Source organism: Bos taurus, chromosome 15 (genome assembly GCF_002263795.3).
Source record: "Bos taurus isolate L1 Dominette 01449 registration number 42190680 breed Hereford chromosome 15, ARS-UCD2.0, whole genome shotgun sequence".
NCBI classification, from domain to species: Eukaryota; Metazoa; Chordata; class Mammalia; order Artiodactyla; family Bovidae; genus Bos; species Bos taurus.
The window spans coordinates 66873485-66898033 of NC_037342.1; the positions used below are offsets into that span (position 1 = coordinate 66873485).

A 24549-nucleotide genomic window follows, 5' to 3' on the forward strand; every position below is an offset into this window, starting at 1 on the left:
GTTCCCTCTGTTCCTGGACCCTGAGGGTGTCTGGCCAGATCCTGCCAAGGGGCCTGGGGCAGCCGCCGATGGTCATGTGACACAGAAGTACTACCCAACTGATATGGTTTCCCCAATCACGCTGGCTAGACTTTAGCCCCGAGGCACCTCTCTCTAAGATGTTTCATCATCCTTTGGAATTTTGCTACTTTGGGGCTTGTGCTCAGGGGAGATTGTGGCTCACATCAAAGGTGGTTTCTCTGCGTCATTTCTGCCACTTCCTGCCCTGCCTGCCATTCGGTCATCCCTCTGCCTCTCCACTGGCTAGAATCCAGCTTCTGTGCCTCATTTACCATCGAGCCCACAGAAGTGGGAAGTTGAGTTGACAAGATGGTGTGGGGTGAGATGGCAGGCCTGTGTAATAACAGGAAATCCTGTCATCTGGGGTGGTGTCTCACCCGGTCAGCCTGGAGGGTGGGGGGTGAGATAACGCAGATTAGGGAGTGAGTGGTTCCCCATTCTCCTTATTATGGCCCTTTTGGCTTCTGCCTGAACTTCATGCCCTGTTTCCCTTTTGGGTTGAGTCCCACATAAACATTCACTTCCCATTACTCTCAAGTCCCCACTTCCTTCTCATTCTAGCTCAATGGCTGCTGGTGGCGGTGATGGTAATGATGATTGTGGTGGGGATAGTAATGATGGTGGTGATGATGGTGATGATGCGGGGGTGGTGATGGGGGTGGTGCTCGTAACGAGTGGTGATGGTGGTGGTGGTGGTGATGGTGGTGATGGTGATGATGTGGTGTTGGTGGTGGTGTTGGTGGTGGTGGTGATGGTGATGATGTGGTGGTGGTGATGGTGGTGTTGGTGGTGGTGTTGGTGATGGTAGTGATGGTGATGATGTGGTGTTGGTGATGGTGGTGGTGGTGATGGTGATGATGGTGATGATGTGGTGGTGGTGATGGTGGTGGTGGGGGGTAGTGATGGTGGTGGTGCTCGTAATGAGTGGTGATGGTGGTGGTGGTGGTGGTGGTGGTGGTGATGGTGGTGTTGGTGATGATGTGGGGGTGGTGATGGTGGTGATGGTGATGATGTGGTGGTGATGGTGGTGGTGATGCTTGTAACGAGTGGTGATGGTATTGGTGATGGTGGTGGTGGTGGTGATGCTTGTAACGAGTGGTGATGGTGTTTTTGTTGGCAATGGTGGTGGTGGTGATGGTGATGATGGGGGGGTAGTGATGGTGGTGGTGATGCTTGTAACGAGTGGTGATGGTGGTGGTGATGGGGGGGTAGTGATGGTGGTGGTGGTGCTCGTAACGAGTGGTGATGGTGATGATGGGGGGGTGGTGATGGTGATGGTGATGCTTGTAACGAGTGGTGATGGTGGTGTTGTTGGTGATGGTGGTGTTGGTGATGATGTGGTGGTGATGGTGGTGGTGGTGATGGTGGTGGTGATGCTTGTAACGAGTGGTGATGGTGTTGGTGATGGTGGTGGTGGTGATGGTGGTGGTGATGCTTGTAACGAGTGGTGATGGTGTTGTTGTTGGCGATGGTGGTGGTGGTGATGGTGATGATGGGGGTGGTGGTGATGGTGGTGGTGATGCTTGTAACGAGTGGTGATGGTGGTGGTGTTGGCGATGGTGGTGTTGGTGATGATGTGGGGTGGTGATGGGGGTGGTGGTGCTAGTAATGATGATGGTGGTGATGGTGATAGTGGTGACATTGGTGATGGGGGTGATGGTGGTGGTGACACTTGCCAAGCTTTGCGGTATGCCAGGCACTGTTCTATAAACTTACCACTCAAAGATTAACTAATTTACCCTTGCAGTAATTCTGTGGAGTGGGTAGTTTTATTATCCCCAAATTCCAGTTGAGGAAACAGGTACAAGGGATTAACTTGTAAGTTAACTTGTAAAAGATATTGCTAACCACAGGGTTCAGACCCAGGTCTTAATGAAACTGCACTCTTGATGAAACTCTTCTCCTCTCTATCCTAAGCCCACTGCACACCCTCCTCAGTAACCTCTGAGGTTCTGTTTTCTTGTGTCTAAAAAACAGTAATATCACTATCACCTAACAGTTTTAGGCTTAAATGAGGAAACACATGTACATTATTGACAGTGGCACCTGGCACTTAGTAAGTGCTCAGTAAACTCTAATTGGGAAAAAAAAGTCAGGCTCCTTCCTAGAAGCAATTGGTTTTTTATTCATTATTATGAATTGCTCCAATATGTAATTACTTTCCTGTGTCCTGGGAAGAAACCGGAGAAAAGGATGGAGAAAGAGGAAGGGAGGCTGCTGACCTCTGTGCCTCTGTGCCCAGGAGAAACATGCAGCCAAGGTTTTGGGAACAAGGGTTTCCATCTCTTCTGTATGGAGGAGGCCACAAAGCACAGGCTCTTTAATCCTGTCTTTCTTCTGCTTTTCTCTTCTTTCTTGTACTTTACAAGCTAAACTAGAAAACTTAGTGAGGCAGATTATAGAGTTGAGTGATCCCTCTGTGGATTAAATCTGTGCATCCCTAATGCCTTCATCCTTTCCATTTGGGGACAAGATGGTAACCTGTCTCCTGAGAGAGTGGTCCCGACGGTGAGGAATCATTGTCTGAGCTCTTCTATCTTCCTCTCCTAGCACCTCACACCATGTCTGACACACAGTAGGTTTTCAGGAAATGCTTGTGACTTGGTGGAATTAACTCCTGGGGTCCTGATGTCAGTTCCCTGTTCCTGTTTTGGTGGAGAAGCTACTGCCAAGTTCCCCTTGATATGACGCCTCAAGGCCGAGAGGCAGAAAATCCCTTTCTCTCACTTCAGCTAAGGCCAGGGTAGAGTTTTTCAGAAGTGCAGTTTCCTTGTAAACCAAGTGCAAGCAGAGCAAACACAGAGTATACAAATCAACAGCGGATCCCACACTGACTCGGCGGCTGACTGCTCTCAGCTTGGCCAGCGAGCTCTGACCTCACCTTACCCCACGCTCTCTGTGTTAAGATCTCGAGTTACCCGCCCTGGGGTGGGTTTGCACTGGCAGAGTCTCAGGCCTTGTGGGATTCTGTTCCCCGAGGTCAGTCTGCTTCCTGATACTGTACCCTTGATGTGGGAACACATTCCCACAATTCCTTCTCGGCCTCAAGCCATCCGCTGGTAACCTTGGTGGTGGTTATCGTTAATTAGAAACCATCGTTTTTAGGGGTTTTGAGTAGGACATGTTCACCATGTACTCCCAGATTTTAAATATCTAAGGAATCTCCCTTCCCTGTACTCCAGAAACCCAGTTCCTACTCCCCTGCCAAAGATCACTTTTATTATAGTCGTTTATTGGCTATTCTTCCAGAGTTCCTTTATACATACAGAAGGAATACTTATAGAAAAGCAGCTGGGGATACTTACTTGACACTTTATATGAGGCCCACAAACTGGGGTCTGATGAGGTGATTTGGTGTCTATAGCACTGCATTTCCCAACTTCAAGGAATAAAGTTTGCTAAAGTGCTTTGTTGCCCGACTTAATTTCTAGTAACAGCTTCAACCTTTTTTTTTTAATTAATATATTTATTTTAATTGGAGGCTAATTACTTTACAATACTGTGGTGGTTTTTGCCATACATAGACATGAATCAGCCATGGGTATACATATGTCCTGAACCCCACCCCACCCCCACCTCCCTCCCCTTCAACCTTCTGTAGCCTCCTGTGTCCATGGGGATTCTCCAGGCAAGAATACTGGAGTGGGTTGCCATGCCCACCTCCAGGGGATCTTCTCAACCCAGGGATTGAACCTGTGTCTCCTGTGACTCCTGCACTGCAGGCAGATTATTTACCACTGAGCCACCTGGGAAGCCCCAGCAAAGTGTTTTGTAGCCCGACTTAATTTCCAGTAACAGCTTCAACCTTCTGTAGCCTTCTTTTTGGGGAGATAGAGGGGAGAAGACATTTATAGTGCATTTACAGGTAATTTTGAAAATGCATGTTTGTTTTGCCTGTTTAAAAATTAAGGTACTGTGTGTGTGTGTGCGCGCGCTAAGTTGCTTCATTCATGTCCAGCTGTGTGACCCCATGGGCTGTAACCTGCCAGGCTCCTCTGTTCATGGGATTCTCCAGGCAAGAATTCTGGAGTGGGTTACTGTCCCCTCCTCCAGGGGATCTTTCCAACTCAGTGATCAAACCCGTGTCTCTTATGTCTCCTGCACTGGCAGGCAGGCTCTTTTACCACTAGTGCCACCTAGGAAGCCCCAAGGTACCGTGTATTTCAGTTCAAAGGGCCACTTGGACACCAAATCGTGTAGTTATGACAGAACAGCAAGTTAGAGCAGATTTGACATGAGTTTGTTGATACTGTGTACATAAAAAACCATATATATATTTGTTTCCTCTTCCCATATTATACACACTGTTCTGCAACTTACTTAAAAAAAAATGTCATGTAGACATCTTCATATCATTACTAAGAGCACTTCTTTATTTCCTCTTTTTTTTTTATGGTTACTTAGAACTTCACTGTATGAGTGAACCAAATTTTTATGAGCACTTTATTGGTGCAATTTATGTTAATCCCTATATTTCATTGCAGCAAAAACCTTGTACATATATGCATTGACCTTGTCTAACCAGTAACATGTGCAGACAGAAATAAGACAGGATTTTGTAAGGGACAGATAGCTTGCTGATTTACCCACCCAGGCCAGTAGAACGTTGATTTAAGTGATCAGGTAAGGTCCATTCTGTTCTGGTAACTCTGTAATAAAAATACCTGGTGGAGAGGGTTTTGAACTTGGGGTTTGCTACAAGGACAGTTGCACGGTTCTCTTACAAGATCTGGTTCTAGTCATTACATTTAAAGTATGTAAAGCAGACTTCCACACCTGTGTCTGGTCACGCTTCAGTAAAGAACTGAGGACCACCCTTATCAGTGTGGTGGGAGCACCTGTTTATATTCTGCTTCTTTATTCATATCCATCAGCATCTTGCTGCCCTGGGATGGCTGCTGCTAGCTCCTGAGTCCTTTTTGCTATGCCTTTGTCTTGGCAGTTGCAACAAGTTCACTCTTTAGTCTGTGCGCCTTTATGAGCTGGTTTCGATCTCGAGCTTTGTCTTCTTGTAATGCTCTGCAGAACTCTGACGTTGGCCATGGCTTGATGGAGCCCTGGCTGAAACCTTAGGGTGCTGTACCGTTCCTGTCACTGGCAGGGGAGGAGACCCCTTGAAGTCCTCAGTTGGGTAGCATCACGATGCCCCCAGGGTGCCACTGTGAAAATCCCTGGGCAATAACCACCTGCTTAATCACATCCAATCCCAGTCAATAGTGATTACTCCCCTGCCATGCTCCAGGAGGTTTCCCTAGCTCTTGACTTTGAAGGCCTACTCTTACCGCTGAAGCCTCTTTTTCGATTTTACCTGAAGCATCTTCATGAGCACAGTGTTCTCCCAGTGTGGCTTCCTCGGGACACCAATTCCATAGCATGCAGTTTAGTCTCAGAACCGTGTTGACCCCTCCACACTGTGGGCCCCGAAGATACACTTGAGCAGCTCTGTTAGTAATAACTGACTGTGTTGACTTGTTTCCCCCACTTTTTGATGAAGCTTGGCTCCTTCACCTGTGGTTTTGAGACTTCCCGGTGGCCGTGAAGACCTTGTTGGGAGCCAGCAGCCGGGAGCAGCTTCCCTGCCTCTTCCTGTCCCACGGCCTCCCCCTGGGACTGCCCACTTGATTTCCGTGTTTGGTCTGAGAGATGCCTCTAGCCTCGAAGTCCAGCCGGGACCCACCTGCTCTTGGCCTGGTAACCAAGGAAGACTTCCCTGGCTTGGTCAAATCTCCACACATGTCGGTGAACCTTAGGTTCTCTGGGTGGGGTGGCCTTCTGATCTCTTGGATCAGAAAATGCAGTTCTCTTGGATCTCAGAATGCAGTGTCCACCACAGACACATCTTCGGTCCTAGGAAAAAGAAGGTATTTTCCTTGCTCAGTGTGGGTTTTCAGCATTCGGGAGTTCTTCCTGGGACAAAAGTTTAGGTCATGGATGTCTCTTCTTCTTGTGACCCAGTCTTGTTGTGTCTGTCTTCTGCGCCTTGTGACATCTTGCTGTAACAACTTCCTGTTTATCCGACACGTGGGAACGCATTGTTTTGAGGAGTTAAAACCCAGTCGGTGTGGTCAGAAGTTTGAATGTTTGCTCCTTAGTAACCGTGGCTGATGGGATGCGTAAATAAAGTCAGTGGATGTTCTGAAGGCTTTCTTCTCTAGGGAACTCGCTGGATTCTTGGCTTCAGCTTCCTCACCTTGTTTGGGTTAAATTAAAGAAAGACCAGTAGCGATGGTCGCATGATTTGTCACGGGGAGAAGGAGGTCTGGTGCCAATACCCCCATTTTTCATTTTCTTTTTTTTTGTGTGTGTAGCTCTTAAGGCTCTTTGAACTTATCTTGGGAGTGTATTGATTAACCCGCTGGCTCTTCATAACCCTCCCTGCAAAGATGTAAGCTCCTTGAGAACAGAAACCTCGCCTGTTCTTGTTCTCTTCTGTACGCCTGGTGCTAGAACAATGTCTGGCACATAAAGGGCAGCTGAATGAATGTTGGTGCTGGATAAATAAAATAGACCCGTTCTCCCCTGAAGGACTTTTCAGCTGCTCGGGGATGGGCAATGAGACCACCGAAACCATGGTACCTGAATATATTCTTCCATGAATTTTCGAGGCAAGACAGGGTAGAGTTATGCAAAAATGCTGAATTTGCAGAAAAAGTTTGAATGTTAACTATGCCACTGACTTATTTGGGAGACCTCTCTGTGCCTCAGTTTCTTTATCTATACATGAGGGATAATAATTGCTCCCCCCACACACATACTTTCTAATACTTGGATGAAGAATGTATGCAAAATGCATTTTAAACCAGGAAGTCTGCAAAGATGGGGGAATTAATTACACAGTTGTGGTATTCCTCTTCCTTATCTTTTGCTGCACGTGAAGCAAGGTGCCCCGGCCTGCCTCCACCTCTATTAGAAATAGGATCCCCTGTGGCTGCCCTCTGGAAATGCTTTACCCATAAAGTGAATGAAGGAGCAGAAGTCCCTCTAGGATTCCCATCCCCCGCCCCCAATTCTCTACTAACCTTGGTGGGGGTAGGGCATTCCTAGGGCCTAGGAAAGCACACCCCCTTCCCAGGCCTGGTCTCAGCACCTGTGTCGCTGGCAAGCACGCCAATTCATTGTGCATCCGTGAACTAGACTCCAGGAGCTGTGGCATCAAGGACTGCTTGACGGTGTTTCTCTCTCTCCAGGCGGCTGCTGAAGAGTGAACTTGGATCATTCATTACAGACTATTTCCAGGTAAGTTCTGTGCATCTGAGCATGGGTTGTATTTTGCACGTGGATACATGGACCCTAAGGGATGACTGATAACGGTACACAGGGCATGCCTTCAACATCCAAAATTATGTATCCCGAGTTCCTCCTATGTGCTGGGCACTGCAGTGCAGCGGCTGTGGCGGCATACAGGACAAGTGTCCTTGCTCTTTTGGAGATTACAGTCTCAGGTAGCAGTTCTCAGGCTTTTTGGTCTCAGGAACCCCTTTATGTTCTTAAAAACAATCATTTATTTGGATTAACTGTATCTTCACCATGATAGAAATTAGACATGAGAAACTTTACTGTATGCCTTAATTCATTCAAATAATAAACCTCCTGCATGTTAGCATTAATGACATGTTTATGAACAATAACTTTTTCAAACTAAATGTAGAAGTGTGGCATTGTGTTATATGCCTGCAAATTTGCCTGCAGACTGGATCCTCGAATCGGCTTCATCATCAGTCTATTGTGATAATGCACATCTGGAAAATATTGCCCATAGTCTCCGGAAAATTCCACAGTACACTCATGGAGGATGCAAGGCAAATAACAGCTTAGTGTTGTTAAGAAAATCATTTTGACCATGTGGAAGAGGTCTGGGTGATCCCCCAGGGGACCCTGAACCACACTTGGAGAACTGCTTCTCTACTGCCATTCCCTCCCACCCAGTGGATGGTACCTAATTGAGTGTAATGAAATGTCCCTTTAGTCAAGTTCTTTCTTGTCATTAAGCCTCTCAGTCTGTTCTGTTAAAGGTAGAATTGAATCAGACAAGCTAACATCCCTCCTGCCTAGACACTGTTGTCATGCAGCTAGTCAACTCAAGACTCCAAGTTCAGTCACAGGTGGTTTCTAACCCACTGGCACGAGCTGGCTTCCTGACTCCAGCCAAAGGCACATGGTGGGAGGGCGTGGGGAGGTGTCATGTAACTGAGTGGGTGACTTCCACGAAGTCAGAGCTGAGTGTCTGGGGCAAGCTGCTTCACCTCTCTATGCCTCAGTTTCCCCATCTGTAAAATGGCATTAAAAAAAAAATGATCTACCTTATAGGTCGCTGCTCTGTCCACATGAAATAATTCATGAAAAGCACACAGCACATACTGTGAAGGGGCCAGGGCGGGGGGAAGCAGAGCAGAACGCTTAGAGCCAGACTGCCTGGATTCAGCGCCCAGCACAGCCACTTTCTAGCTGTGTGACCTTGGGAAGTCACTTTACCTCTCTTATTTTAGTATCTTGTTCTATAAAAACAGGGGTCATAGAATGTAACCTTACAGGGCTGTTGTGAGGACTAAGGTAATTATTATTTGTTAAGTGTTCGAACAGTGATTAGTACAGAGTAAAACAGAATAATGTGTTCATTAAATATCTATATACTGTTGACCCTTGAACAACATGGGTTTGAATCACAAAGGTCCACTTGCACACAGGTTTGGTTTATTTTTTAATAGTAAATACTACTGTATTTACTGTAGGATCCATGGTTGGTTGAATCTGTGAATATCAAAGATCCTGTGAAGCAGAAGACTGACTACAAATTATATGCAGATTTTCAAGTACGTGGAGGGTTGGCCCCCAAAGCCCCCCATGTTGTTCAAGGATCAGCTGTATACATATTCTTTATTCTAAAGTGTAACTCGCCCATTTTAATGGGGAAGTGACATAAAACCCGTAACAAATTGGTTTCAGGTTGGTGATGTTATTCTGTGCCCCAGGTGAGCATACTTTTAAGACAGTATAAAGAGTTTGTAGGTTTTAAAAACAACACAAGCATCCTTTCATTTTCTTTGCATAGATCAGGAAGCTTAAACTTTTATGTGCACTTTGAAAGAATGACAAATGTCAGTTGTTACACACACCCACACCCACACACACACCCACACACCCACACCCACACCCACACACACACCAGAAAATGGCCACTTGGCCATTCTAAATCTGGAGAAAGCAAGACCCAACAGAAGCCCGGAATTCAGTCAGGTCAAAAGTCTCAGCAGCTTGAAAGACCACCCCTGTCCAGGGAGAGAGACAAACAAAGATTAAAGAAGAGATAATTAGTCACAAATGTGAATCATTTCAGTTGCCCTTGACTCAGAGGTCAGTCTTGTCCACACTGTCTTCTCTCGCTGTCTCTAGTGACTGAGTTTTAAATCCCACTACAGAAGTGGTTTTTCATCCCCTCCTGGAGAAACCTGCTGGCCCAGCTGTCTTCCTCATTGACATTTAAAATAGACAAGGTTCCCTGTGTGGTTTCAACCAGGTTTGACGTGTCAGTCATTGCTTGGCTTTGGGGGCTCCCCCTCGGATGGGTTGGGGAGGGCTTTTGGGTGGGGATTTGTTTAACTGGGAAGCCCTGAGGTTTCGAGGGCAGTTAGTACTGCTTACAAAGTGTGTCAGACACTTAACAGCTGGTAACCACATGTCATGTTTTATCTAGAGCTTAATCAGAGAGACTGCTTGGTGACTATTGAGTCTCCTTCTGGGAGTTTTTCATGATTTCAAATCTGGGTTTTTCCTTAGTTCAAGGTGCTAGATTGGAACAAAGGCTATCCTAGATACTGTTTGTTTGTTAAAATGTAGGTTTTAGGTCTCATGCGAGCTCAGAGCCATTTTTTAAAATGCGTTTGATTCTGTAGTCCCTAGAAATTACCCAGCACATAGTAGATGCCCAGTAAACTTTCTTGGGCTAGAGGAGGGGGTTGTCCACCGTGGATACATGAGAGATTTGAGGAGGTGTATGCCGTGGTATTGAGCAACCTTTGTCTTCATGGTGTTTCCTTATTTTCCTTTGGCACTTCTGATCCTGCCAGGGAAAGTCTTGGTTTGAGCCCTTGTGTCTGTTACACTTCTGCAAGACTTGATGATCTATGCTGTTTAATGAAGAGACAGCAGGTTTCAGACTTAGTGTCTTCAGCCAGAAGCCCTTAATTAGAGTTATGTAACATCGTTTAGTTTGCATTGAGTAGATCCTTGAGTTACATTCTGTTTATGGTAAATGGGGTTACTTTGGTTTCTTTTTTAAACATATTTATATTTTGAAAAAGTGGATTGAGGGGAACTTCCCTGAGTTCCCTGGTGGTCCAGGGGTTAAGACCTCGCTTTCTAATGCAGGGGGTATGGGCTCCTGATCAGGGAGCTAAGATCTGACATGCCTTGGGGCCAAAAAACCAAAGCATAAAACAGAAGCAATATTGTAACAAATTCAATAAAGACTTTTAAAGTGGCCCACATTAAAAAAAAATCTTTAAAAATAAAGAATGAAAAAAATGGATAGATTGAAGAAAAATAGTATACAGGAATAACTGTAAGCGGCCCTGGTTGTGGCCAAGTGGTGACGGTGGTTCAAGAGAGACTCAGGTTTGGAAAGTCATTTGCCAGGCACCCTTAGTAATGGTCTGGTTTCAAAGCCACACCGAGAATAGTTCTTCAGATGAAGAGGGAAATCCAGGAGGGAAGGCGGATAGAGGCAACCTCAGCCTTCACACTCAGTTATCAGCTGTAGTTTTAAGAGGGACAGTCAGGATGGGCTCCAGGAAGAGCGTTCCTCCAGAAAGAAGGAGGGGGCAAGGTCTGGGGACAAGTGAGGAATGAAATCTTGGGGTGGACTGTTGCAACCCACATGCCATGGACATGGCTGTTGGGTAAGGTGACGAGTGGGCTCCTCTGTGTGGAGGATCAGATGACCACCATCCCAGACATCTGTACTCAGCAGTGAGATCTGCTTCCTGGTACCCAGAACCCCCAACCCAGAGATTACTGTTTGTAAAATCTATCACTGGGGCTCCGCTTTTGAAAGTGAACATTCTCATTTTGCAGCTTAAAAAAAAGATGGTCTTCAGGGAAGTATAATGAAAATGACCCGAGGTGAGGGAAGGGGAAAACAGGTGGGAAAATGGTGCTTATCTTATGCCTGCACACAGAGAAGACAGCCCGTTTGACTGGCAAAAGCACAGATAGATTTCTAGAAGACACCGGCCAGAAAAAATCTTTGACATTTGCAGTATTGATTTTCTTTATCCTTTGGTCTGTTTTGAATTGCGCCCAGAAGGAAAATTGGGGTTTCCGACAGGAACTCTATCCTAGAGACAGCCCTGGGGGGGTAATTGGTTTCTTTTAACTCTGGAAATGGATGATAGGAAATGCTCTGCATTTTTCTCTTAACTGATTAGGTACCTTAGTGGTTCGGGATGTGGGGATGGGAAGAGTGCAGATAGCACTCTGTGTTTCTGCATCTGCTGGCTGTGTTGTGTCTGTTGGAAGCTTTTCCTCAAGCCCAGAAAGTTAAATTACTTTTGGTGCAACCAGAGTTTTGCTTGATACAGAAACTCAGGGTGTAGTCAGTGACTTTCAACAAGATTTGTTCTTTTTGTTTAGTCACTCAGTCGTGTCTGACTCTTTTGTGACCCTAGGATTGGAGCCCACCAGGCTCCTCTGTCCATGGGATTTTTCCCAGCAAGAATAATGGAGTGGGTTGCCATTTCCATCTCCAGGGGATCTTCCCAACCCAGGGACTGAACCCACGTCTCTTGCATCTTCTGCATTGGCAGGCAGATTCTCTTCCACTGAGCTACCTGGGAAGCCCTTGAACAAGACACTACCTAGCAAAAGGGGAAATCTGGCAACCACGCTTGTCAGTAGGTCACAGATGGCCTAGTAGTGTGTGATAGAATGTTTCCATCTTCTCATATCTGTGAGTCCCAGGAGGCCAGTTTCCCATTAACTCACCATTATCAGAGAGGATTCATCAAGGGCATGTGGCACGTGGCAGGAAGCTGAAGGAGAGACCCATAGAAGCGTCCTGGTCACCATGGAGTATGAAATTGAAGTGCAGAGCTGTAGATACATCCATACAGGTAATACAGAACATTATGTTAACTGAAGCACTGAGTGGAAGGTAAAGGCTTAAAAACAGGCCCAGAATAAATACATTGTTTAGGTACAAAGATAGGGCTTGTAAGAATCCAGAAAAATTAGGGTGGAGAAATAATAAAGAGTGGGGGAAATAATTTTTGCAATTTTCAAACCCAAATGGAATAGGGTACAAAAGTTTAAACTCTTCTTTAATCCACTTGGGAAGGCTAGAGTGATTCCTGAAATGGGAAAAAGGATAAATTAGGAGGGCTTCTCAGGTGGCGCTAGTGGTAAACAACTAGCCTGCCACTGCCGGAGACATAAGCGACTTGGGTTCGACCCCTGGGTCGGGAAGATCCCCTGGAGGAAGAAATGACTACCCACTCTAGTATTTTTGCCTGGAGAATCCATGGACAGAGAAGTCTGGTGGACTACAGTCCATAGGGTCACAAAAAAGCAGATATGACTGAAGCAACTTAGCATACAAGCACGCAGGTAGTGAGGGACAGTTCCCATATACTGCTTTGAAGGTGAAACTGGAGCCAGGATCCAGAGGGGCTTTAAACAAGAGGAGCTGAACTCCAGGATGAAGATGGGAGAGATGGGGAGAGGATGATGTCTTTCGGTGAGAAGGTCATTAGAGGTTGCATTTTGAATTTGGCCAGCTCTTGGAAGAGAGGCCTTAACTTACGTACAGAGTCTATGAACACTGGGGTGACCTAACGCTTCCCTTGGCTGCTGAGAAGGGAGAGAAAAAGTTGGCATAGTCTGGGGGCTTCCAGGATGACCCCTGGCTCTTTCAGGCTGCCTTCTGTGGGGTTGCCCACCAGCCAGCCGCTTTGCTGTACTTAATTTCCTCGGCAATTACTTGAATTTTGTGCAATTATTTGAATATTTTTACTGGACTCTCCTCCTATTTCATGGAGATAAATGGAAAAATGAGTCTTGAAATGGATAACCATAAATCTTAATATAAGTGAGAGAAAGATGGAAATCTGTGGACATGCTGAAACAGCAACTCTGTAGCTTCATCGGACGAGATTATTACACGTTCAACTGGTAAAGAAGGAACATGTACATACCAAATGCTGCAAATATAGCACCTGAAGATGAGCACCAAAAATGAGGTGTAATTAGGGATTTTATCATCTAATGCTCTATAGAAACAGAACTCCCCCTTATAACACGTCAGTGTCTTGTTCCACATGTGTATGTGTTTTTGGAAACCCATTATGGATGAAATTGGGTGACTAGGCTGGGAATGGCAGGAGACGGGTTTAGGGAACCAGTGTGAGAAGGGATGGAAGACATGCTGGACACATGAAAACATCTAGCACTTCAGTGGCCTGAGAAGTAAAGACTGCGGCTAAAGAGTATTGTTAGACTTGGAAAGCAGCAGGGGGCCTTTCTCGGAGGCTGTTCTACAACTTAAGGAAGACAAAAATAACCATCATAGTAACAAAAGCCGATATTTTCCAAAATTTATGTGTCAGGCATTGTTCTAATCTGTTGGTTCTCAAAGTGTGGTCCTCAGACCTGTGTTTTCAGCATCACCTGAGAAAGTGTCAGATAAACAAATCCTCCGGCCCCTCCTCAGACGAACTGAATCAGAAACTGTGGGGTCCGGCCCAGCAGTCTGTGTTTTAGCAAGTCCTCGGTGATTCTCGTGTGCGCTCAAGTCTTGAGACCTGATCTGAGAACCGTTCCTGCACTAAGTCACGTGGTCCTCCTGACAGAGGATGAGAACATTTTCATTGTTATTGTTTAGCACGTATTGCAGCTGAACCTGGGGAAAGAGAGGTTATTCACTATCATTCGACTTGTAAAAGACAGCGTGCATGCTAAGCCGCTTCAGTCGTGTCTGACTTTTTGTGACCCTATGGACTGTAGCCGCCAGGCTCCTCTGTCCATGAAATTTTCCAGCAAGAATACTGGAGTGGGTTGCCATGCCCTCCTCCAGGGGATCTTTCCGACTCAGGGATCATACCCTGTGTCAATTATATCTCTTGCATTGGCTGGCTGGTTCTCTACCACTAGTGCCTCCTGGGAAGCCCAGTAAAAGGTAGAGCATAGATCAAACCCAGGCCATCTGGCCACGGGAAAAAATCTTTTGGATTATATAATTTAAGTGTTAAAAATGCCCTGGAGACATCCCCTGAAAAACCCCGGAGAAGAAAAATTTCAATGCTTTTAAACTTTATATTTTTCAGTATCTAGCAAAACAGACATGGGACTGTTTTCCTGCTTCCTCATAAAATAACTTGAAAAAAGCCCTAATTCACCCTTTCAGTGAATTTTACCAGCAAAATGATGCTAAATGAAGAATTAGCATTTGTACCAAGTTTTAAATTGTCTTCAGTCTCCCATCTGGGGCTTTCTCTCTGGTCTCATCACTCCTACACATTAGTTTATTAAGAACTCTTTGGGCCTGGGGGTGAGTTTTGTTTATAAGACTTTTTATTGCTTATCTAGGAAGACATCCAGGTTCACAGGAAATGTAGACATCCTTAGAGATGATGGCTGTACTTTCAAAGTCACAAAAGGGGAAAAAAATGGAGGTGACCCATGAATCCATCATCGGCTTGATGCCAACGACAACAACCTCTGTAGACATTGCTGTCCCTGAAAACAAATGCGTGAACTAGAATTATTGGTTAATACAAGTTCTTGGTGGGCAGAGTGACATCCTGCCAAATCCTTCTGGGGTAGGAAAGAATGTCTTATCTGGCAATAGAATCTATCTGGGAGCCAGGTGTGTGCCTTGCTGGATATAAAATGTGGTTGGGAAGATCCCCTGGAGGAGGGCATGGCAACCCACTCTAGTATTCTTGCTTGGAGAATCCCATGGACAGAAGAACCTGGCTATATAGTCCATGGGGTCTCAGAGTTGGACACGACTGAAGAGACTTAGCACAGCGGAGAGGGAAGCCCCAGGAAAGCCCTTTTGGAGAGGCAGAAGTTGAGAAGCTGTAGCAGGATTGGGCAGCAGCAATGACCCAGACGAATGAAAGTTTTGGTGGAACCTGGTTACATAGCCTGAAATTGCCAAGCCAACCTCCCCACCATATCTGAACCAGATGGATCTCATCTATTTTCCTTTGTGGGCAAGGGCATTAAAAATCTCTCCAACTGACTGGGCAGAAGAGTGTGATGCCTAAAACCACCAGCCTTTCTGCTGGGAAGGTATGAATCCCAGTCCTTGCCAGAACACTTTCTGGCTGTGTGACTGTAGGCATGTTACCTAGCCTCTCTGAAACTCAGTTTTCTCAGTGATAATCTAGCTGTAATCATGAAGGCAATGGCACCCCACTCCAGTATTCTTACCTGGAAAATCCCATGGACGGAGGAGCCTGGTGGGCTGCAGTCCATGGGGTCACTAAGAGTTGGACATGACTGAGCGACTTCACTTTCGCTTTTCACTTTCATGCATTGGAGAAGGAAATGGCAACCCACTGAAGTGTTCTTGCCTGGAGAATCCCAGGGAGGGGGAGCCTGGTGGGCTGCCGTCTATGGGGTCTCACAGAGTTGGACACGACTGAAGCGACTTAGCAGCAGCTGTAATCACAGTACCTACTTCCAAAGATTGTTGCCAGTTACTAGAGGAGATGACATATATTAAGTGCTTTGTATAATACAAACTGAGCCATCAAGGAATGATAGCTGTTCACCTTAGTATTTTTTTTTTTAATCATCATTGCTGAAGTAAAACAGAGTCATATGCTGGGGGAAAGATTTGGGCTTTGGATTCCAACCAACCTGAATGCCAGTTCTGGTCTCACATTTGCTAGTTGCTTCTCTGAACCTCAGGGCTTCCCTGATAGCTCAGTTGGTAAAGAATCTGCCTGCAATTCAGGAGACCGTATTTTGATTCCAGGGTCGGAAAGATCTGCTGGAGAAGGGATAGGCTATTCACCCCAGTATTCTTGGGCTTCTCTTGTGGCTTAGCTGGTAAAGAATCCGCTTGTAGTGCGGGAGATCTGGGTTCAATCCCTGGGTTGGGAAGATCCCCTGGAGAACGGAAAGGCTACCACTCCAATATTCTGGCCTGGAGAATGCCATGGACTGTTTAGTCCATGGGGTCGCAAAGAGTTAGACACGACAGAGTGACTTTCACTTTCACTTCTGTGATCCTCAGTTTCTTCTTCTGTATAAAGGGCCTCAGTTTGGGCAACGGTAAAGTGAGATCATGCATTCTAAGGGTACAAAACAGTGCCTGACAAAGAGTAAAAACCAGTGTTATCCCTCCTGTCATCCTTTCTGTTCTTACTGTCATCATCACTGCTAAAGCACCAGAAGCAATGGATGGTTAGCAGCCTTAAGCATTTACGGAGCTCCTACCCTGTGTGGGAGTAGCATCATTCACCCCAACTCCTAGCTTGTTGGTTCTTCATTTTCCGGAGTCCTTCTGGCCGGGTCAGGGAGGAGCCCTGCAGTTGTCCCAGGCCCACTCTCTCCTCTGTCCTCCCCAGCTCCTTCTGCCCACTCTCCAGGATTACCCAGGATGAGCTGAAGACGGCATAGTTTTGATCCTTTTCCACAGACACCCTTGTGTTTTGTTTTGTTTTGTTGCGTTTTTTTTCCCCGAAGCCTTGTTTTTCTGCTGGCAGCCCATTTTCAACATCTTCATAAACACAGGTCAGCTGTTTTTTTTTTTTTCCCTTCTGGATCCTCTGCCACTTCATTAGAGGGCTATGTATTCCCCGTCCAAGTTCATTTATGGGGGCTGCATTAAGTAACAACTGGCCCATTTCCTAGGCGGCTGCTATTGAATATAACTGGTTCTTTGGCTCAAAGCCTTTGGGTTGGGAGGTGATGGGGTTGGTGCCACTGGGCAGGGAGTGGGACAAGAGGAAAGTCGGGATCCTCTCCAGCTCTGTTCCCGTACATTTTCTCAGCACCTTCTAGAGTCAGGTGTTTATCTGGGGCTGGGAATACTGGCAGGTGAGGCCAGGGGGAACAGATGCTTAGAAAGACAGGATAGCTCTCTGAATCCAGGCTGTTTTTCTCTTCTTTTTTCTTTAAGTCTCAGCCGTTTTAAGCTGCACAGATGTCCAGTTGGTGTGTCCTTGGGTGCAGTGATCAGCAGACAGGGTGGGCTTCATCATTTGCAGACGCAGAATGCAAGTGTGGTTGCTACCGGGGCGTGGAAGGCACTTCCCTTCCCACGGACCTGCAGCTGCCACCCACCATGGACAGGGGACCCCCAAGAGTTATAACCTTCACGGTCTCAGTACATAGATCAGGGGTGGTCAAGAGGCCTCCACTGAGTCACCAGCACTCGAGCCAGAGCTCTGCCAGCCCAGGGCAGGGAGGTCTGCCGCCTGGCTTTCTGCAAGATGCTGTAAGGCACCAGGCCTGGGCCCCCACCGACGCGACCCTGTCATCGCCTTAGGAGTAGGACGACAGCAGTGGTGGGGCAGGGCAGGGGAGATTGGCAGGGCAAGGAACAGCAGGGGGTGGGGAGCAGGGACCTAAACCCCCCCTCCTGGGGTGGCTGTAGGAGACAAGACCACAAGTGAGCTGAAGTCAAGCCCCTGGGGTGAGCTCCATTGCCCCGTCAGCCTTCTCTTTTAAAAAACAGATTTAAAAAATAAAAAATATTACAAAGTGAGGAAGGCAACTGCAGAGCATAAGTCCTTTCAAAGCACTGGGACCTTAGGATTACAGGGCCCTTTGGATCAAAGGGGGCCTGGTTGATTACAGTTCCCAGGAGAGCAAGTGATTGGCTCAGTTTGAGACTTAGGTGGGTCGGAGGGTGGGCATCCAGCCAATCAGCGTAGCCGGAGATGAAGGCTGGGTTCAAAGGGCTCAAGCATGCAAGAGGGGGCCGAGTGTCACTGAGTAGGTGGCGGGCGACTCTCCAGAGAGGTGGGGCTGAGGGCCAGGCTAGCCCAAAAGATCGAATTCACTTAGCACGTGCCAAATAAAAGCTGGAGATTGTACTTCTAGTTGCAGTTTATTCAACTGTAAAATAAGAGCAAAATCTACAAAGCCTAGGAGTAAAAATGCTTTCTTTAAGATGCTTTTGAAAGGTGCTTTAGCTTTCTGGAAAATGAGTCCAACCTAAAAAATTACTGAAACTGTGTGTGACCATTTAATTTGGACCACAGGGCTGGGGAGAGGTGAGAATGACTAGATGATTCTGAAGGCCCCTTTTCACCTCAGGTTTCTGTTACTCTTATTTTAATCTAAGCTACAGAATTTCTATGCTATGTATCATGAGAAATTTAACAAGAATGTTTTCTTTTCCATTTCTTCCATAATACACAAATGACTTCCTTAGTTTTAAAAAAAGTTTCCCCAAATGTCTCCTTGTAGGGGGAGGACCTGGAAAAGAGTAGGAAGGAGAGCCTATGCCATGTTTTAAAGTTTGTCTAGTAAGATGCAAAGTAGTTTTCATCAAGGGAATAAAATGCCATTTGTAAAATAAGAGCAAAATGTACAAATGCCTAAGGGTATTAGAATTTTGGCTTCCCAGATGTCTCAGTGGTAAAGAATCCACCTGCCAATGCAGGAGCCCAGGAGACTTGGGTTCAGTCCCTAGGTTGGGAGGATTCCCTGGAGTAGGAAATGGCAACTCATTCCAGTATTTATGCTTGGAAAATTCTATGGCCAGAGAAGCCTGGTGGGCTACAGTCACAATGAGTAGGACACGACTGAGCACACAGCCTATTTCGTACTAGAATTTTAGGGACTTACGTCACTTTCTCTCTTAAAAACATTCTCTTACCTTGATTTCTTAAAAGCAAAAATGGTCTCTAACATCCAAACAGGCAATATGTACTCAGTGAATATTTATTAGCTTCTACCATGTTTTAAGCATTGTTCTCCAAGCCAGGTAACCTAAATTACATGGTCCTCACCCCTAAGAACCTAAAATCCTGACGCATGGGATATATTGACTATTACTGACTAATGATATAACCTGGACTAGGCTTTTATTTCTCTCGGTGCCTTGGACACCCCTCACCTTTAAAATGTAAACAATTACAGTGCAGGAACATAACGATGAAACCTGCATCACAGGGAGGAGTCTCTCGTACATTTGGAGGTAAATCTCAGAAACTTGAAATTAAGGAGGATTTGTGGTTATTTTGGAAGAAGGCTGGGGTACCCGTGATGGCAATGGAGGCAGTGATGGAGAGCAAGGCATCAGGACTCCTCGCACAGAGCGCCTGGGGACCTCCTAAGACATCCTCTGGGCCAGTGAAAGGGACCAGGGCACAGACATCAGGCCTGAATTGGGATTTTTGCTCAGAGCCATTTGCTGGGGGTTGGTTACATCTGGAAACACCTGTGCCATCCATTCCTGCCCAGCTAAGGTGGCACAAAGTCCTGATTGTGATCATCTCAGTGGTGCTGTGGTGTTTTTCTTGCTTCTGGGATTCGTGTGCTTGGTGGAAGGCAGAGGACACAGACTTTCACTGTCATTACTTGTCTGTTCCATCATTCCTAGGAAAGGAATTGATCTTTTTCCCTTTAACAGAGTTGGTGGACTCCCATAGGATGTCACTGTAACTTTGAGTTGGGACTCCATTTTGAAACTAAATGATGGCTAATTACTTTTCAAATTAGGTTATAGCCTGGAAATTTTAATTGGGTCTCTAAAATTCCATATATATGTATTAGTCACAGGAATGTGATAGTGCTTTTGATAAACTACTTTAATATGTTTGATGTGGGTCCATTCATTATCGAATCTCTTTACCCACCTGTTCTTTCGTGAAGATAGTTGGGTTAAGAGAGCAACTATTGTCGTCACTGCCCATTACCATTGATTACTGTGGGTGTGTGTGTGTGTGCGCGCGTGTGCGTGTGTGTGTGTGTATTTAATCTTTTGGCTGTGCCACACATCATGTGGAATCTTAGTTCCCCAACCAGGGATCGAACCCACGTCCACAGCATTGGCAGCTTGGAGTCTTAACCACTGGACCACCAGGGAAGTCCCTGTGTGTATATTTATAATATTATAAGAACTTTATGATATTGCTGGTGTGATGCTATTTTACAGATGAGGGGGCTCAGGACTCAGGAAAGGAAGCCCAAGATCACACAGCTAGAAAGTGGCTGAGCTGGACTTGAACACCTGTCTGATCTTTCCTCTCTGCCATGTACACGCTCACCATCATGGTAACAGGGTTTTAGCTTTTTCTAAAGGAGAACACTAAGAAATGCATAGGTTTTTGATAGGATATATACCACTGTGGATCCCCCACGCCATAAGCATAGGCCTTTGATTATCTAAAGATGTGAGGTAAGTGGTGAGGCATCTCTGAGATTCTGTGACCTTTGGAAAAGCTGCCTGCATTGTGTGGGACCAGCTGTAGCCTTTTGAGGGAAGAAGGGGATCTGGGTGGGAAGACCTACTGGAAGGTAGCAAGGCAGAGTAAAAAGAACATGGCTGGTGGAGCCAGGAAGATTGAGTCTGTCTCCTGTGGGCAAGTCTACCCTGACCATCAGTAAAGTCACAGGGTAATAGCACCAACTTGGTCAGATTATTGGGAGGGTCAGAATTAGATGAGACGAAGAATAAATATCCTGTGATATCTGCAAAACAGTTGTTAGTTGCAATTGCAAAGGGACTTCTTCTTACTCTGTTTTCCCACAACTTTCTCATGCACTCACTCACTGAGGGACATATACTCACTGCTGCTTAAAATTTTGCAGGCCGTCTCTTTCATGCTAGCTTGAGAAACCGTCAGTTTTTATAAAAAGTCTATCGTTTCTGCATAATTTTCCATTGCCTCCACGCTCCACTTTCTGAGTTTATATGAAGGGCTCAAAGGACATTGGGTGTCCACCCTAGTCCTTCCAGACAGTCCAGCCAAGCTTGTGGTCACATCTTCCCTGGTTGGAGGGATGGGAATGCCGGTTGGGTTTGGCTTTCGTCTCCTTCGTGACGGACTGTCTCGCTGACTCCTCCCGAAGCCTCAGCCTTCCTAGAGGATCGAAGGCTTCTTCAGCCTGGAGGCATGACAGTGTCCAAGTGCCTAGAACTCCATGCCTTCACCCGCCTAGAGTGGACAAGGGTTAGTCACGCAGTGAAGTCTTGTGTCCTCTGTTCTCTTTTGGCAGAACCAGCTTCTAGCAAAAGGACTGCTGTTCGTGGAGGAGAAGATCAAGCTGTGTGAAGGCAAGTACAAGGCAGCCCCCATCTGGTGGGAACTCTGACTCAGCCTTTGATGCTTGGACAGATGAAATGAGTCTGTCCAAGAGAGGCAGGCTCCAAGCGCGTGAGTCACCCCAGCCGCCTCTTCTCCAGCTAGGTGGCAGCGTTTCAGTTTGAGTCACTCCTGGCAGTGCAAGTCAGACTGCTTGAGAAATGAGGGGGAATTAGGGTGGCCTCTTGGGAGACCCCCATAAGGGCTGGTTTTCAAAAGATGTATGCCAGGAGTCTCCTTTGAAGGAATACATTATACTGTAGATCCTGTTCCCTCTGGTCTGATCCAGGCTATTTCCTATTGACCTTTGTACTGTTTCTTGGGGCTTCCCTGGTGGCTCAGATGGTAAAGAATCTGCCTGCAATGTGGGAGATCTGGGTTCGATCCCTGGGTTGGGAAGATCCCCTGGAGAAGGGAATGGCTACCCACTCCAGTATTCTGGCCTAGAGAATTCCATGGACAGAGGAGCCTGGCAGGCTACAGTCCATGGGGTCACAAAGAGTCAGACATGACTGAGCAGACTTTCACTGTTTCTTGAGGTCGTATCTGTCAGATGGTCCACTCATTTGAGGGAGACTTAGCAGGCACCCACTCAGTGGGGTAAGATTTAATAAGCAAAGAAAATTTCCCCAGCCTTAAAAGATTCTAGAGTCTAACTGATAGAAAGGCATTGGATGGAGCTGGGAGCTGGGATGAAGACAAGAGTTGGCCAATAGACCCCATGGCTCCACTGATGGCTACTGTCAGCTCCCGTCAACGTGGATCCTGGTTGCAGCTTGCCACTACTTCTTGGATGACTTTTGGAAAGTTTCTCGTTGCTTTGAGTCTTGGTTTTTCAAATAATGTTTTAAATGATAAAATGGAGGTAGGGATTGTACGGGATATGGGAGTAGAACCAGCACAGTGCTGTCCTGGCACATAGTAGGTATGCATACTGGTTCCTTCTTTTTTTTCTACTCCAGCCCAGAGACCTCTACTGTTGATCAAGTTTACTTCTAGATTCAGATGTATCAGGCAGTGGACCATCCCTTTTTCTCTTCCCCTTCTCTGGGAAAGACACTTGTGTCCATGTCTCCTGGAAAGCCAAAGTAGGAAGAAAAATGAGAAACTGACCCTGGAAAGTCCCAGGGCCCGGCACCCAGTGAGTGCTCACCAAAACTTTGAAAAACCAGAGGTTCGAAATTAACCTCTGTCTACTCAAGAGTTGACTGAACCTGCAGCCTTGTTTCCCTCGAATGCAATTACGTTGAGCGCTTCATGGCCTTTTTGCATTTTGGAGCGGGGCTAATACCTAGGCGTGAAAGGTGGGTGGCTTCCACGTCTTTGACCACGTTGTTTGTAAGTCATTTGGAGAGTTATTTGAGAGTTATATGCTCCTGGAAATGTGGATAACCAGAGTTATGAACGAGATCCTGAGCAAAACTAGAGATTCAAGGGACCTTAAAAGGGAAAGCTGATGGTCTGTCACCCAGGTGACACTCAACATAACTACATTCAGAGTGAACACTCAGGCGCAGAGCTTGATAGGAGAAACAAGAGCATCAAGTTTCTGTGTTTCTGCTCCAAAGCGTGACTGGAGGGCAGTGGCCGGGATGTTCTTGCTGGGTCCCTTCTTGTCCTGCAGGTTGGGCGGCAGGGTCCTTTCTGCACAGTGAAGGTGCTCTTACATCTTCAACCAGAACATCTCTACATGTTAATTTTGTATGTTATAACTCCAAGAAAGATTTTATTGGATGGAAGTGTTTTGCTATAAAATCAAGTTTGGAATCTGTCTTATCATTGAATAACCTGTACTTTATCGACCTGACTTATACACGTCCACCCTGACTGATGGCTGCAGAAGGGACAGAGGCAGCCCCTAGCTATGTGGTTCTCTTTCATAGGGAGAATATGCCTTGTTAGTTTCAGTAATATTTTCTAGAGCTTTAGTGACCTTGGCTTTAAAGAATTTCTCAGACTTATTCTGTACACCTCTGATCTAAACCTCTGTGGCAATTAGAGGACAGTTTTTAATAAGATAATCATCTAGAAGCTTCCATCCAGACCCCTTTCATCTTTGTAGAGGACTAAGCCCTGACTTGGGGGCTGTTCTTGGAGGTAGAGTCACTTCCTCCCATTAACTCTTTCCTCCCCAGGCTACTCTGTTTAGCTTGTCTCTCTGATGTTCTTCTCTGAACACTTTCCAAAACCTCCATTCCTCTCTGAAGTTTGAAGCTGACAATTAGACCCAGGTTCCCAGGAGACGCACCTTCCCATTGCTGGGTTGAATGATGACTACATGTGCCAATGAGTACTCAGTCTTGGAGGTGAAGGGGAGAAAGTAGGAGGAGCACTGAGCAGCAGGCTTTCTGTCCTATCTTTCTAGTCGGCAGGGCCTCTGCTCGTCTCTGTGATGGAAGGCTCAGGGTAAGGGCCATCAGTAAAGGAGATGGCATAGCCTTTTCTCCTTTGAGACACTCTCTCCAAGTGTTGGGGTTCATGTTGGCTTTAGGCACAAGCATGCCCCAATGTTGCAAACTGTCCTCTTGATTTCCTGACTCCTCCCTGCAGTGAACTAGCAAACCTGCCTTTGAAAAGAGGATGGTGACTGATTGATTCATTCAGACATTTATTGATTATCTATTATGCCAGGTGCTTTGCTAGGTGCTGAGAACACAGTGGTGAGCAAAACTTCATAGGATTACAAATCCTGAAGGTGCTCACAGCCTGTAGTGGAGACATGTATCAATCAAATCACCACCAAATATAAAACTGTAACTGAGACAAGTACTAAGAATACAATCCATAACAGGGGGGTTTGACCAATGGGGGAGACTTTCCTGTGGAAGTGATGCTGGAGTTGAAACTATGAAGAAGATGAATACATCTTCTGTTTATGAAGATAAACTGATGTAGGTTAGGCAAAGAGAGAAGGCAGAGAATAGTCTCGACAAAGGAACAAGCATGTGCAAAAGCCCTGTGGCATGGAGGGAGGATGGTGAGTGTACGGGGCTGAAATAAAATTCACTTAGAAGGGGAATTCAGAAGAGGATGAAGATACAGAAGAAGAAAACAGACTCTCCCCAGCCAGGTTGCCATGGTGTGGTTTTCTTTATCTAAGAGGAAAGGAAAATGTTGGAGCTGACTAATAAGTCCTGCCTGCTCTGTCCTGTCCCGTATTTGGGTTAAAAGGTAACCTCCTTCCACTCACCAGCCTTGGCATTTACAAAAACCTATATACTCA

At 46.2% G+C, this 24549-nt stretch overlaps 1 protein-coding gene across 14 annotated transcripts in view; it reads left to right on the forward strand.

The window, feature by feature from the left end:
- Positions 1-24549, forward strand: part of PRR5L (proline rich 5 like) — a 155634-nt gene that overhangs the window by 110293 nt on the left and 20792 nt on the right. For 13 of the 14 annotated variants that reach the window (XM_024975062.2, XM_059874594.1, XM_059874595.1 and 10 more), the window contains 2 exon segments: positions 7248-7296; positions 21241-21298. In XM_024975062.2, coding sequence (XP_024830830.1) covers positions 7248-7296; positions 21241-21298 — 107 coding nt within the window. 14 annotated transcript variants of the gene reach the window in all.